The 17044-nt window shown below is 37.9% G+C and overlaps 1 protein-coding gene across 6 annotated transcripts in view; it reads left to right on the forward strand.

Moving 5' to 3' along the window:
* chst6 (carbohydrate sulfotransferase 6) overlaps positions 1-16781 on the forward strand; it is a 173435-nt gene extending 156654 nt beyond the window's left edge. For all 6 annotated transcript variants that reach the window (XM_051932009.1, XM_028809872.2, XM_028809871.1 and 3 more), the window contains one exon: positions 14861-16781. In XM_051932009.1, the coding sequence (XP_051787969.1) occupies positions 14895-16085 (1191 nt within the window). In that variant the 5' untranslated portion in view covers positions 14861-14894 and the 3' untranslated portion in view covers positions 16086-16781. The remainder of the gene's footprint in view (positions 1-14860) is intronic.
* Positions 16782-17044: the final 263 nt, after the last annotated feature.

Consider the following 17044-nt stretch of genomic DNA (forward strand, 5'->3'; position numbering starts at 1 on the left):
CACTTCTGTATGACACTCAGATGTGGGCTATGCCTTTACACAGTGACTTTGATATCTGACCACTTCTTTTTTATTTTAGTCACTATGCAACTTTCTGAACTTGAACTTTTGAGTGTCTCTGCCACTCTGTATCACTTGGTCAGCTTCCTTTTGTTGCTTATACCATTGCTTAAGCCAACAAATAGTACATTTTTCCTTGACTTCACTTTGCATTCGCTGAAATTCTTCATTTTTCTCTGTCCTTTTGCCATTATCTTTTCACAAAATGCTGAACTTAAGAGGCTGTTTATATTGATTTGCATATTCAAAGGGGCATAATTCTGGGAGGAGTCAGGGTGGAACGACAGGCACGTGCACATGCATTACATTTCACACTGACTGGGATTTATGAAGCAGAAGTGTGTGGAAGTTGGCTTACGCATGGTTTTGTGCATCTGAATTTTTTGTGCGTACGCACATTTCCACTTTTGTCTGTACACCATGTATTAGTGTGAATTCTACACAAAGCGTTATACATGAGGTCCCAGATGCTGTTCTCTAGCAGACCTGAGTGGGCGAGAAGGAATATAGGAATTCACCAGTGTCACCATATACTCAGGCACTGACTGCTTTGTACTTTTGTAGGCAAGCATCAGGGATTTGAACTTAATGCATGCTGCTACAGGGAGCCAATGTAGCAACCTTAAGAGAGAACTAACATGTGCTTGTCTTGGCTGGTAAAACACATATGCAGGCAGTGTGGTGTAGTGGTTAAAGCTTTGGACTTAAAGCCCAGAGGTTGTGGGTTCAAATAACACTACTGACACTATTTGATCATGAGCAAGTCACTTGACTTGCCTGTGCTCCAATTGGAAAACCAAAAGAATTGTAACCAATTAAGTAAATAGAATAAACGGATAGGTTTATAAAGAAAGGAGATGAATGATCTGGGCTATGTTTAATTGTCCACCACCAAATCAAGCTGTTCTTGAGGGAGATGCAAGACATGCTCTCTCCTAGTGTTGAGCAATGAAAAAATCATCAATTGTGTTGAACTTGTGTGTGAAAACAGCAGATTTGATACCTCTATGAATAATGTTCCTAAAAGCAATAAATACTAAAGTATAACCAGGGACATTTTTTTCCTTATTTTAATCCCAGCAGATACGAAGTGTACATGTTTACTATGTAAGGGACACCAAGATATGTCATTGATGTGTGTGTGTGTGTTTATCATGAACACTGTCTTACTGCGTGAAACACATTTTCCATAGCATACCAAAGTAAACAAAAAGGAAACTTGCCATCTAAAGACAAACAAGCATTTTCACCATGCAACAAATGCTCATGTCAGTAGCACATGACTGTATTAGTAATCTAATTTTGCAATGGTTTTACCCTCTGTTAACAGATTTAAAATTACTGTGCAGCAAATGGAACCAGTCATGGTATCCATGGGAACGGGGTTAAAATTGGTCCATTGCATGGCTCTAATCTGTACAACAGCAACAAGTTATTTTTTGTATTGCCCAGAATCACACAAAGAATGCCTCACTGGGCATGATCAGGTCCTGTGTAATTGACAGCCCCCAAGCCTTGATTGTCTTAGAAGACAAGAAAAAACTCTCAAAACATTGCAGGAAAAAATGGAAGAAATTGTGGGAAGGACTGCTCAAAGAGAGACCGCCTTCCAGTGTAGTTTGGGTAAGCAGTGGGTGTCTCAAAAATTTAGGGAAAATACAACACACAAAATAGAATAGAATCTAACTAATCCTCTTCATAGAGCTAGATGGCCAATCTATCATTACCACCTCAGAATTACAATACAATAATAGAAAATACAGGTGCAGAACGTTATGAGAAGTCCCATTGTAAAATGCAAGAACAGATTATACCATTCATTAAAAACAGAACTAGCACATGTATAGCTCCATACTATACAATTTTCTAAGCCTGCTGCAGATTTGTTGAAATGTGCAGAAAGCAAAGCAGAAACTGATTAATGTAAATGGAAACCAACAATATCCATCTATTAATAATTTTGTAGAACTATTGCCATTCAACGAAGATGATGAAATTGTCAGGGACAAAGTCGAACATAGTAAGAGTCTTTGAGACCTCTGCCAACTGGTAGCCTACTCCCTCCTGCCACATCAGGATACCTAGAAGAGAAAAGCAGTAAAGGGGGGTCACAAACAGTTTATGAATATTATATAATTTATATATTACTGTACACATGGCTGACAAACACAAATGCAGTTTGTACAGCTAATGAGCATTTCTAATAAGAGTATGCTAAAGAAGTAAGTCTTCAACCTGGATTTAAAAGATGAGATTCTTATAGTAGCAGGCAGATCATTCCACAGCTTCGGGGCCCTGTAGCTAACAGCTCAACTTCCCACTGTTATTTTATTAATACTTGGAATCCTAAGCAGGTTGTCAACTTGAGAACTTAATGTTTGCTCTGGTTTGTAAGTAATGATAAGTTCAGATAGCAAGCAGGGCCTTGGACATTTAAGGTTTTATATATTAAAAGAAATATTTTGAAATCTGCCCAAAACTTACCTGGGAGCCAGTGTAAGGACTTAAGTACTGAAGTTAAGTGTTTGTACTTTATGGTTCTTACAGTAATTCTTACAGCAGCATTTTGAATTAACTGGAAGCTGTATAAAGAATAATTTGAACTGCCAGTGAAAAATGCATTGCAGTAGTCATTACTTCTTCTTTCAGCTACTGCCGCTAGGGGTTGCCACAGTGGATCATCTTCTTTCCATATCTTTCTGTCCTCTGCATCTTGTTCTGTTATTGCAGTAGTCAGTACTACTAGAAATTAATGCATGAATTAAAAGCTCAGTATCCTGCATAATTTTATAAAGTATCTTAATTTTGCAATATTTTTAAGGTGGAAAAAAATGTTGTAGATAGTTTTGTAACGTGCTTTAAACGACATGCTTGTATCAAAGATAACACCTAGACTACATGCTTATTCAGTAAAACTAATGGTGACACCAACTAAGTTAAATAATGACAAGATAGTGTTGTGATCAGCATTATTAACTCCAATAACTGACATTTCTGTTTTATCTGTATTCTGAGACAAACATCCACTCCTTTAACTCACTGACACTATTAATTAAGGACATCATCAGAGAAATGTCATTTAGCCTAAAAGAAAGGTGTAACTGGGTATCATCTACATATGACTGAACATTGATATGTTTTCTAATGACAGTTCCCAATAGAAGCATGTAAAGTGACAACAGTAAAGATCCTAATATACCATATTTAAATTCTATATAATGATAGAGTATTGTAGGTACATACTTACTGAAATTTGATAAATAAGAACTAAAGTAGACAAGGACAGTTCCTGAGAGCCCGACATAATTTTATAGCCTGTGCATTGGATACTGAGCCATTCAGTAGTAAACAATTGATAATGTTAAGAATAGATGCTGCAGAACTTTCATTGAGCATTTTATTAGTTTTGTTGGGAATGGTTGTTTGTAACATGTAGTAGGTTTCATTTTTAGAAATTAAAATTAAAACTTCTTGTTCTTTTTCAAGATTAAATTTACTACAGTGTGTTGTGCAAGGCAAAACAGAGTTAGATTTTTTTTTTTTATATACTTTGTTAATCTACAAGGCGAAATTGTCTTTTCGTGTGACGTTTGGGAATCCAAGCACAACCATTGTTCAGCACCCCTGGAGTAATTTTCAGGTTAAGGGCCTTGCTCAAGGGCCCAATGGAGTAGGATTAGGATCTCTTCTGGCAGTAATGGGATTAGAACAAGCAACCTTCCAGATACCAGCGCAGATCCTTAGCCACGGCACCACCACTCTGCACAATCTAGTATTAAGTTTGCAACATGACACTGATATCTAAGGTCTTGTATTGCCAATTTTTTTATTGTAGTTCAGAATTCCTGTTTGTTAGATAAGCCACTGTTCTAAACAGTACACATGGATTATTAGTGTTATATTTTAATCTAGAACAGTAGTCCAAGGAGGCTATGAAAATAGCTTTTTTTAATTCTCTTAAATACTCTGTCAATGCAATTCAGAAGACCTGTAGCTTTGTTGCTCTCCATCTATGCTCCAGTTTTCAACATTCTAATTTAAGAGCTTGAGTGTTCTCATTAAACCAGTTGTAGTTTGTATGCTCTTTAATCACTTTTGTTTTAATGGGAGTGACTGTATCCAAAACCTCAGTCAAAGTTATATTATATTGGTTGTTTTCCACATGCAGTTTTAATCTAGATTTCACACTGTCCTCGTTTTAGTCTGTAGATGCATTGGTAAGGGCAAAACCAAATCAAACCTAATTAAGTAGTGATTAGAAATAACGTTATTTAATGGAGTAATAGTTAAACTTTAAATCTCAACTTTATATGTAATAATTACATCTTATGTTGGTTATGATCATGAGTGAGCGGTTGACAATCTGATAAAATCCTACTCAGTTTAGTATGTAAGTTTATAAAGCACATTTTTAAAACAACAGTTAAAAAAAATAATACAACACAAGTATAAAATACAATATGCTTAGAAGAACAAATTTACAAATCACTTAGCGTAATTGATGAGGCTGATGTGATGACAAGAGGTAATGTGTTCCATAACTTGGGTGCTACGCAAGAAAAAGCATGATCACCGTTTGTTTTTGACATGCTTGTAAAGTAAAACATAACTAATCACTTTTGAGCTGTGCAAGCAGCAGCCTTTTATATTATGTACAAGTAAGCCCGCGATTCTCTAGAGAATCGTAAATCCAAGAATGGCAATCAGTTTCTGTTCCGTCCGATATTTGGATGTATGACATATCATATATTACTGGCACAGTGGATTAGAGCAAGTGTAGTGTACAGGTTGTGTTGTGTGGGCGCCACCTACTGACTCTGGGAAGCTGCTGCGTTTGACTCTGGGGCGCCGCAGCGTAGTGCACATGCGTTTCGATGCGTCCGTGCATAAATTAAAACTGTGGTTTAGTAATATAGATTTCTTAATATTTTTCTTCTTGTTTCTGACATTTTTTTTTTTAATACTAGCTACAAGTCTTATAGTCTTTAAGGTTAGATTTGATCCTGGCCTCTGCCATGTCCCTGATAGTAGCCACTAGGAACTGCTGATCTGCAGTGTGCACAAACCCAGGCGCCAGTGCATCTTGACTGCATTGCAAATGGGCTGCGACCTTGGATTGAGTCATGAAGAGAACCTAAAGACTGCCTTACGTCTGCAACACCTGGAAACATAAGAGATACTAAGAAAACAAAAAAGAGTGTATTATATACTGCTGTAATCATCTACTTGCCCTGTGATATAGAGTGACTAAGCAGCTCAGATTCACTTTACCACAAGAGTTGTTTGTTCATAGACAGACAGGTGACATACTGGAGTGAGAGTAAAAGCAAGAGGAAAAGGTTTCAGAACTGGTCTGCCATCCAATGTAATGAACAGTGTTTGATCATTGTCAAATAAAGTGGATACACAACAAGTGCTAAAGAAAAAGTTGAGTGAAGGAAAGGAAGCTTACAAAGCTAAAATAGGAAACAATCTCACTTAGAATAACATGAAAGGTGTCTGGAATGGACTGGACATAATTACTGGACTCTAGCAGTCCAGGGCTCAGGTGCTAGAAGGGGATGTGGACAAAGCTAATACCCTGAAGCAATTTTTAATAGATTTTCCCATCCACTGCCACCTTCTTCCAAAGACAAGTCTCCCTACACCATCCTTACTACATGAATAACTTCTATGATGTCAACTGGAATGGCCAGTAACAAGTCCAACTCTGACCATCAATATGGACTGTCCATAGCTGAAGAGCAAGTAAGGAGATAACTGAGGAAGCTTTGCAAGGGAAAAGCTGTGGGACCAGATGGAGTCAGTCCTCAAGTTCTTAAGGCTTGTGCTGACCAACATTGTGATATCCTCTATCACCTTACTTTACTTAAGGCTCCAGAAAGTGCTGCTGCTATTGAAAACATCCTGCATTGTTCCTGCTCCTAAGAAGGCAAGCGCCTCTTCACCTAATGACTATAGACCAGTGGCACTTGCTTCTCACACCACTATGACTTTTGAGAGACTGGTCCTGGACTATACAAGTCCTCTTGTGGTAGACAACCTGCAGTTTGCATATCAGGCAAAGATTAGGGTGGAGGCTGAAATCATCAATCTGATCCACAAGGCTTATTCTCACATGGACAAAGCTGTGAGGATTATGTTTTTTTTTATTTCTCCAGTGCCTTTGACACCATCTAGCCATCTTTGTTAAAGGGTAACATCGGTCATATGCAGGTAGATGAGCCCATGGTGCCCTTGGCAATAGACTATCTTCTGGGCATATTGCAGTTTGTGACACTCCAAATGAGCAACACTGGAGTACCATAGTTCATAAATTTAATGCATCTGATTGTAATTAACCTGTAACAATATAATGGTCCACAGAATGGTCAAACTATTCTAAATACCATAACTGCTTTAGCGTTGTTACTCTCACTGCACCTTCTTCTTCTTCTGTCAGCTGCTCCCGTTAGGGGTTGCCACAGCGGATCATCTTTTTCCATATTACTCTCACTGCACCACTCGGAGTATTTATATCACTGTATCTGAGTGTGAATCACAGATCTACAGCAATTGGAAAGAGAATTATTGGTATACAGCATCAAGCACTCGCTGCCTCAGCCATTCGCTATTTGAACTGCTCTCATCCAACTAATGCTTCACAGCCTTTCCTGTTCGGACCTCGCGGTTCACAAACAGTTTCATCCCAAGAACTATACATGCACTCAATCAGTCCATCAAGTGCTCCTTTAGAACTGTTTGTACCTGCAAGTTACCGTGAGGTAATTGTACTTATGATATAGTTATAATATTGCACAACCTGAGCCACTTTATAAAGCGCGTATTTATATATGATGATGATATCATTTTTAAGATGAAATGCAGCAAAATATGTTGATTATATTATACAGATAAAACTTTAACTTTAACTACACGGTGCCACAGCGCTAGCGAGCTTGAGCTTCGTTCACGGATTGTTCCTGCCTCATGCTGTATTCATGCTGTGGCTGGCACGACACTGGAAGGATAGATGGATAGAATAATTAAACATTACGAAGATCTTTCGATGTTCCTTAAAAGTTTTGAAGAATCGGTGTTCTAAGTTTACAGATGGCTTAATGTCTATTACAGAGCTGATTGTGTGGTGATTGGGTATTTGGAGAAAGAAAAGTAAGGACAGGAATTGAGGGTTAGTATGTTTGAAAAAGACAGTACTTCTGTAATAAAGCATTTCATTGAAGGTCGCGCATGGCGCAGCAAGCATCTTGTTGTAAGACATGAACAATCACTGTGCCACCGTGTCCCCATGTTTAATAACATGCTTTAACTCATATCATCATGAAAATGATATCACGTATACTTCTCAGTATTTTAATTATTCAGAGAGCTGAAATAATAGTAATAATAATAATAATAATATTACGAACGTAATGGATTCTGTGTCCTGTCGGAGGAAGAGCACGTAGTGATTCAGGCACATAGAGCACATATAAGATCAAATACACAACAAAGCATTTAATGTGCTACTTTAGTTACGATGGGATTTGAGAAACTAGTAAATTAAATGATTTTAAGATGAAGTTTATGATGTTCTACTTTAATGACAAAATAAACAACGTGATTAAAGTGGAAATTTCGAGATTAAAGTTGACATTTTGTGCTTTTTTCACACTGTGTGCCTTTTTTTTCACTGTAACCTAATAAGCTTTCATATGACACTCAGACGGTGGGCTACGAGTCGCCTTTTCACGCCGACTTTGATATGTTGACAACTTTTTTATTTTGGGCACTGTGCAACTTTGTGAAGTTGAGCTTTCGAGTTTCTCCGACACGCTATGTCACTCGATCATCTTCATTTTGTTGCTTATATAACGGTTTAAACCAACAAATAGTATGTTTTTCTTTGCCTCCATTTGGTATTCGCTGAAATTCTTCTATTTTTCCTCGCACTTTTGCCATTGCCTTTTCACAGAACGCTGGACTTAAGGGCTATTTATATTGATTTGCATATTCAAAGAGGCGTAATTCTGGGAGGAGTTGGGGCGGGACAGCAAGCGCGTGCACGTGCGTTTATTTCCACGCTGAGCGGGATTTATGTAGCGGAAGAATGCAGAAGTTGGTGAACGCACAGATTCCTGCATCTGGATTTTTCTGTGCGTAAGCACATTTCGGCTTTTGTGCTTATGTCATGTTATAGTGCGAATTCTATGTACGGCATTATGCATGAGGCCCCAGGTCATGTCACTTGCAGAAATTCTGTGACGATTCTGCACTTATGAGATGCATCGATAAGGGGAATAAGACAGAGTATAGGAGGCAGGTGGAGAACTTTGTTTCTTGGTTACAGAAACAATTGTCTGCAGCTTAACATCAGAAAAACCAAGGAACTGGTTATTGACATTTGTTGCACCAAAGAGTCTCTATGCCTGTTGACTATTCAGGGAGAGGATGCTGCAGTCCTATATGTACTTGGTTGTCCGCATCAATGGCAGGTTGGACTGGCCTCATAAAACACAGGAACTACAGTATATAAGAAAGAGCAAAGCTGGCATTTTTTTCTTATTAGACTGTATTTCTTTATTGTAAATAGTGACATCCTTTACATCTTCTAAAACTCTGATGTCCAGTGCAAGTTTCTACGCTGTGATGTGCTGGGCTGGTAACATCACTTCAACAGACGCTCACCAAATGAATTAGCAGCAAATGGAGAGGATTAAAATAAAACTAAGGGCCATTATGAACAAAGCTGCACATCCTCCCTCTGACACACTAACACTGAGGACTTTCAGATAATGAATCACTCAGCAGAAGTGTGTCAAGAAACGCTACTGGGGCTCTTTTATACCAACAGCAATATGCCTGCATAATGCCTTATTGTGATTGTGACAGCCAAGTTAGAAGGGTTTTTTTTCTGTTGTGTGTTCAGACCATAACGTATGTGTTTATGGATATTTGTTTATCTATTTATGCATAAAATTATGTAAAGAGTTTCTGTATAAAGCCAAATTTCTCCCTAGGGACAAATAAAGATAGATCAATCTCTCTCTCTCTCTCTCTCTGCCTGATAAATGTGTCAACTTACACATCAATGTGTATGTTAAAGTCCCCCATCAACAGTATATGATCGTACTTTATACTAAATCATATAAAAGGCTGGCAAGTTCAGTAGTGATCAATGAATATGCCCCACGTGGTCTGTAGGCTGGCACTACAGTTGTGCTGGAATCTGTTATAGTATTTAAAATTAGTGTCTCGAAGGATATAAATTTGCCGAAATTTTTAAAAGCAGTTTGCAGTTTATCAACACAGAATTGTTCCAAGGCCATCTTCTTGGCCATTATTTCTTGATTTTTGAAGGATGTGTAACTGTTTGGTGATGCCTCGACTATGGGAATAGTGTCAGATTTACTAAGCTGGGTTTTATTGAGAAGACAAAAATCAGATTTTTTACTTACTGTGATATAATTTACCTTTGCAACTCTATTTCCAAGAGAGTGAATGTTTGGTAAGCAGCATTTTAAACTGCAAAAACGTTTCTGAACTGGTGTTCTATTTTTTATTGAAGCTTGAATTAAGTGTATAGCTTAAATCACATGGTATCTTCTGCAAAGTTTAGCTTTAAACCAAATTACAATTGCAATAGCCATATTGGTCTGTATTTCCATTAGTGTGTTCGCTATCCTGCTAATTTAAGGATTTGAAACTGAAGTGCTGGAGTTGCAGGCAGGTTTTACTACAAGCACATTTATTACTGTGCTCTTTTGTGTGTCCCATGCACTAATGTGCCAAAATTCTAAAGTCTTCTCTCAGAAAGATTCCAGAATGAAAATAACTTGCCCTGGACACACCAGTTGGGTGAAGAACACTGGTGACGGAGTTTCTTATGGACAATAAATCAATAGTGTCCTTACTGTTAGTGTAAGTTAAAGAACACCCCTGTAGAATTATGAATTTTTAACTTCATAATATGATTCTTCCTCAAATTGCCTAGAAAGTGGATCTGCTGTTTAGTTTCTTTCTTAAGCCCGATATTAGTAGGGTGTTGTACCATGTTAGCCATAAGGGATGCAATGAGAAGTCAAGCAAAATTACTCTTTTTATTGCCTAACTGAACAGATTACAATATGTAAGCTTTTAAGGCAGCTTAGGACCCTTCTTCAGGCTCTTTGTCTGTTTACTGTTCAGGGAGTGGATGCTGAAGTGGTGCAGTCCTACATGTACTTGGGTCTCTACATCAATGAAATGTTGGACACAGGAGCTACAGTATATAGGAAAGAGCAGGCACTTTTTTATTCTCAGGAGACTGTGTTCCTTTAAACTGAATAGTGACATTCTAGACTGATATTAAAATGACAAAGATATACCAACTTAATATTAAGTTGTTTTACTGCCCTTAAGTAAAGTAGATTTTTATGGCCAGTGTATATATAATAAAGGAATTTTTAGCCCCCTTTAACCAGTGCCTTCACTCTTCAATAACTAGTTTTTTTCCCAGCAATTCATTGTTGAATGTCATAATTTGGGTCAGCAGGTGAAAGAAAGTTCCTTAGAGGAGAACGCATAGAGGTGGGAAGTGTATGGGAAGTGTAGTGAGAGAATGAACACAATTACCTGTTATTTGCATTTTTTTTTCATTTTTATGTGCTTTTCATGAAGTATAGGTGCTGGTCATAAAATTAGAATATCATGACAAAGTTGATTTATTTCAGTAATTCCTTTCAAAAAGTGAAACTTGTATATTAGATTCATTCATTACACACAGAATGATTTATTTCAAAAATTTTATTTCTTTTAATGTTGATGATTATAACTGACAACTAATGAAAGTCCCAAATTCAGTATCTCGGAAAATTAGAATATTGTGAAAAAGTTCAATATTGAAGACACCTGGTGCCACACTCTAATCAGCTAATTAACTCAAAACACCTGCAAAAGCCTTTAAATGGTCTCTCAGTCTAGTTCTGTAGGCTACACAATCATGGGGAAGACTGCTGACTTGACAGTTGTCCAAAAGACGACCATTGACACCTTGCACAAGGAGGGCAAGACACAAAAGGTCATTGCTAAAGAGGCTGGCTGTTCACAGAGCTCTGTGTCCAAGCACATTAATAGAGAGGTGAAGGGAAGGACAAGATGTGGTAGAAAAAAGTGTACAAGCAATAGGGATAACCGCACCCTGGAGAGGATTGTGAAACAAAACCCATTCAAAAATGTGGGGGAGATTCACAAAGAGTGGACTGCAGCTGGAGTCAATGCTTCAAGAACCACCATGCCCAGACGTATGCAAGACATGGGTTTCAGCTGTCGCATTCCTTGTGTCAAGCCACTCTTGAACAAGAGACAGCGTCAGAAGCGTCTTGCCTTTGGACTGCTGCTGAGTGGTTCAAAGTTATATTCTCTGATGAAAGTAAATTTTGCATTTCCTTTGGAAATCAAGGTCCCAGAGTCTGGAGGAAGAGAGCAGAGGCACAGAATCCACGTTGCGTGAGGTCCAGTGTAAAGTTTCCACAGTCAGTGATGGTTTGGGGTGCCATGTCATCTGCTGGTGTTGGTCCATTGTGTTTTCTGAGGTCCAAGGTCAACGCAGCTGTCTACCAGGAAGTTTTAGAGCACTTCATGCTTCCTGCTGCTGACAAACTTTATGGAGATGCAGATTTCATTTTCCAACAGGACCTGGCACCTGCACACAGTGCCAAAGCTACCAGTACCTGGTTTAAGGACCATGGTATCCCTGTTCTTGATAGGCCAGCAAACTAGCCTGACCTTAACCCCATAGAAAATCTATGGGGTATTGTGAAGAGGAAGATGCAATACGCCAGACCCAACAATTCAGAAGAGCTGAAGGCCACAATCAGAGCAACATGGGCTCTCGTAACACCTGAGCAGTGCCACAGACTGATCGACTCCATGCCACGCCGCATTGCTGCAGTAATCCAGGCCAAAGGAGCCCCAACTAAATATTGAATGCTGTACATGCTCATACTTTTCATGTTCATACCTTTCAGTTGGCCAACATTTCTAAAAATCCTTTTTTAGCATTGGTCTTAATTGATATTCTAATTTTCCGAGATACTGAATTTGGGACTTTCATTAGTTGTCAGTTATAATCATCAAAATTAAAAGAAATAAACATTTGAAATACATCAGTCTGTGTGTAATGAATGAATCTAATATACAAGTTTCACTTTTTGAATGGAATTACTGAAATAAATTAACTTTATCATGATATTCTAATTTTATGACCAGTACCTGTATTTCCTGAATTTGTATACTTATAGGTACTTTTTTTTCACCCTTGGGTTTGCATTCAAAAACTTGCTGTGTTGGTAGTTAATCAACCCAAAAGTGCATAGCTAGTGACATCATTTGGTTGTGGGTGTAAAGGTCATGATGAACACTTCATATTCATCCTAATTTGCAGAGACACATCAAAAGAATTAGTGTGTTTTTATTAAGCTAGTGTCAATGGCCATTGAATCAATCTGTACATTACTCAATTACCAATATAGCTGATGGTGTTGTAACTTGTGCACTCACTAATTTTTTTCAGGAAACTTTACTCCAAACTGTGTTTTTTCTTCCTTTCTTTCTTTTCTTTTAAACCTTGCCTCTGTAGATAATGCCAGATTTGTTTGGATGGTTGTTAAATGTATAATACAAAACTTCACAATAGGCTTCTCTAGCAGTCTGGCTCAAACTTGAATCACAACTGTTCTCTTTAGGGAGTGCACTTCTCCATATGGTGGACACCTGGTATGATTGATTATTCATTACTCGGACTAAATTAGAATGAATTTTTTTACTGTGCCAAAGAGCAGAATTTGAGGTACACTGCACTTGAAAAAGATATCATTTGGCTGCAAATTACTGCCATTCTGACGTAAGAGATGTGATCTGGCCTGTCCTCTGCATTATGGTGCATGATACTGAATATGCAGACGGACTTCTTACAGTACAGGCAAGATCGAAAAAAAAAAAAAATGTTCAAATGGCATAGCGTTTTCAAATAGTAACGTTTTCATGTATGAATGTGTGTGTGCATGTGTGAGAGAGGCAGAGACAGATTTGATTTCATTCAAGTGATTACTGGAATATAAAATAAATACTTTCGCAAAGGTATAGCAAAACAAGTGTGCTTTTATTCAAGAATAAAAGTGAATAACAAAAAATTCAAGTGACAACAAGATACCAAGAAGGCATGATTCACCAGCATTTGTGTATCTGGTTATACTCCTTCAGCAATATCTTTAACAGGTACATGTGTTTCCGCACCATTCAAGAATACATATCAACTTCCTGTCAATTGACATTTGAGCTTGGGTTTTTAACTCCCTGACAGCAACATGTAAATCGAATTTTTTTTTTCTTTGGTTATATTCTTGAATAAAAGCGCACGTGTTTATTTGATATTTGGACTAAAGTCTTCACACATTATACACTTCACATCATTATTAGTATAACATGGAAAAAGTTTCTGTTTTAGCTATGAGTTCAGCAGTTCCTGTCATCCTACTCTTGCACAGATCGTGTAGATGCAGAACACACATGAAATGTTTGTATTCCAAATAACATTATATTATTTACCCTACACACCTCCAGGCACATCACTGCCAGATAAATGGACTTGAGCTCTGAGAATTTTGCAATGGACTACATCGGCTAGCAGGCTGCTTGCTGCTTGTGCTGATCGACACATTTGCAAAAGAAAAGACGCTGATGGAGACGTGTAAAGTAATTTAAGGTGGCCCGGGATTACGCGTTTTATTGTAGACTTCAGGGACTCTAGTGTTAAACAAGAGCACCTCAAAGTTTATGAGGTTTGATGGTTCTGTCAATAGGAGGTCATGGGAAAGCACAGTCTTCATGAGTAGGATCTCTGTGTGGATAACAGGAGATGCTTCTAGTCATCAAAGTATTGCATGTGGCAGAGTGGCCAAAAAGTAGGATTTTGGAACTCTGATGATACATGTGTGGGAAAAGACATCGGAAAGTTGCAGAGATGCGGCCACAAGTGATCTGTCTATTCAGTGTTCTAATGTTAATCAATAAATACACCTGCCTATCTGAGGTCTCAATTCTGCACATCCGGTGTGGTCTGTGTGTGTGTACCTGTCAAATCCATTGCTGTGCTTGTTACAATGTATAAAATAATCATTAAGCTTCATTCAGCTTGTGTTATTGAGCTTTTAAATTGGTAACAGCTATTCAAGCTTTTTATTTTGTGTCAGTACTTTTTTTTATTTTCTTATTCTCTGCATGTGTTTTTCCATTGTCTAATTCATGAAGAGAAATTGGACACTGCAACCCCAGCTTTTTTAAAGTGCATACACTGGAGGACGTTGGGAGTGGATTTTTAGAAATAAGCCTTGTGAACATAGGCATTTCAGCAGCAGATTTTTCAGCTATTCACAACATTTTTAGTAACGTGATTCCAGACCATCACATCTAGCCCCCGTGAGAGCAAATTAACATAACCATATTTATTTTAATTTTAACATCTTAGTTAAAATCAATTGGTAATATCAAATTATGTAATATCACCTTGACTTTGTGGAGATATTTGAAAAAAAATCTTGTTGGCAGACATCAGACTTCTTAAAGTAATATCATTAACCTGAACTGTTTGATTTCCTAATGAGTAGATGTTTAGGAGATACTTAAGTTGCATCTAAGTTATGAGATTTGAATTTAATTTGTTGTTGAAATTTGGTTTGTATGAATGATGGCTACAGTTTTTACTTAATTTATTTTGAATACTTGCTGTCACAGTTGGTGTGTTCCATTTGTGTTTTACTAATGTACTTTCTTTTCATTTTAGGCGTTTCTCAGCTGAACTTCATATTTTCCTTACTATGGGGAGGTTAAGGAACACTAAATCGGCTGTCCTTAGTATCCTTGTCTTGCAAAGCATGGTTCTCCTTTTAATTTACATCCGGCAAAGTGGTTTCACCTCCCAGGTTGAAGTACAGAAGGGGAAAGTTCATGTTCTTATCCTGTCTTCCTGGAGATCTGGCTCATCTTTTGTGGGCCAGGTCTTTAACCAGCATCCCAATGTCTTTTATTTAATGGAACCTGCTTGGCATGTATGGGTTAGCCTTTACCAGAACAGTGCCAGTGCCTTACGCATGGCTGTCAGGGATCTCATTCACTCAGTCTTCCAGTGTGACATGTCTGTGTTTGACGCATACATGCCCGAAAAGAGAAATGTTTCCAGTTTGTTTCAGTGGGCTGTTAGCCATGCACTTTGTTCATCACCTGTTTGTGATCTGCAGGAAAATGAGGAAATAAGTGATGAATCTGTCTGTAAGAAAAAGTGTAACAAGACCTCTTTTGAAAAGGTAGAAGAAGTCTGTAAGACATTCAGCCATGTTGTGATAAAAGAAGTACGGTTTTTTGACTTGAAAACACTCTATCCACTTCTTAGAGACCCATCCCTAAATCTGAAAATTATCCACCTCATCAGAGATCCCAGGGCTGTGGCCAGGTCACGTGAGCAGTCAATGAAAGCCCTAATGAGGGACAATGGCATTGTTTTGAATACAAATGGCACTGAAGTGGCTGACACCAGCTACCATGTTATGCGGGAAATCTGTCGCAGTCATGTACAGATTTATGAGACAGCAACTCAGAAGGCACCCAGCTTCTTAAAGGAACGGTATATGATGGTACGCTTTGAAGACCTGGTACGAGACCCGCTGACCGAAATCTCAGAGATGTACAAATTTGCAGAGCTTGACCTGACTGCCTCACTTAAATCTTGGATTTATGACATTACACATGGAGAGGGGCCTGGAGAAAAGCAAGAAGCCTTTAAAATAACTTCCCGCAATGCACTCAATGTGTCACAGGCATGGAGGAAAACTATGGCTTTTGAGAAGGTTGCTAAAATTCAGGAAGTCTGTAAGGGGGCTATGAACCTTCTTGGTTACCGTCTCGTAGATTCTGAGAGAGAACAGAAACTTCTATCTTTGGACATGGTGCTACCACGGAAGCGATATCAATTCATCTGGCTGCCATCAAAAACTAGCACTAATCAGGACTAAATGTTTCATGGACTCTTGTAGGTGAAATTAAATATAAGAGAAGGAATGTTTCATTTATACTACAAAACATATTGGAAGTAAACTTATTAGGATTGGTTAATGAATTTCAATGAAAAAGATATGGCCAAAGAATACAGTTTTGGCCAACCTAAGTAGCATACCTGAGAGAGTTAAAATCCAAAGGATACTGGACCTACCAGTACATTCACTTGGTGTGCATGGTTTATTTAAAGTACTGAAGCTTAATTAGCTTTTTGAATTTAATATAATTAACTTTGATTCAAAAGATTTGCATCTAAAACGGTACGTTGAGTTAATTGCAGTTTCTACTGAGTATTGAAATTATGCCGTGGGCTTTAAGTCAAAGAACAAGGTATCTTAGCAATCTTCAGGAGATCGGATCATATATAGTTTAATAAGAAACACTTTGACTGGAAAAAAAAATCTTGAAAGTGTTGAAATATGCACAGTGGCAAAACAAAAAAGAAAAAAGTATTTGAAACAGTTACCCACAAAGTGTACTACAAAGTGCATTACTACACAGGGTTTTTTTGTAATTGGGGAAACAAGTTTCTTTGTGAATTGCAGAAAACCCAATCCACTTAAGTGCAGGACTGAGGTTAGTGCTTTTTCTTTCTTGTGTGTAATTTACCCCACTTTGTGGTCTGTGAAAAAATAAACCTGTTTAATTTGGAATTGTGTCTGATTTGCAACTGTTTTATTATTAGCCTCCTATATGTCTTAACAAGGTACATGTGCACGTAAAAAGAGAGTGGACTAGCACCACTGTGCAAAATGTAACATCTGGGGGAGTTAGAAGTGATTAAATGAGTGACCCAAACAACAAGTTTCATTTTCAAACTTTGAACAATAAAATGCAGAAACCCTTGTGTTGTATAGGCAGGGTATTAGAAAAAAAATCTAAATTTTGTGCTTAGCATGAAAATATAAGAAAGTAT

Source organism: Erpetoichthys calabaricus, chromosome 9, assembly GCF_900747795.2.
Source record: "Erpetoichthys calabaricus chromosome 9, fErpCal1.3, whole genome shotgun sequence".
Taxonomy (NCBI): Eukaryota; Metazoa; Chordata; class Cladistia; order Polypteriformes; family Polypteridae; genus Erpetoichthys; species Erpetoichthys calabaricus.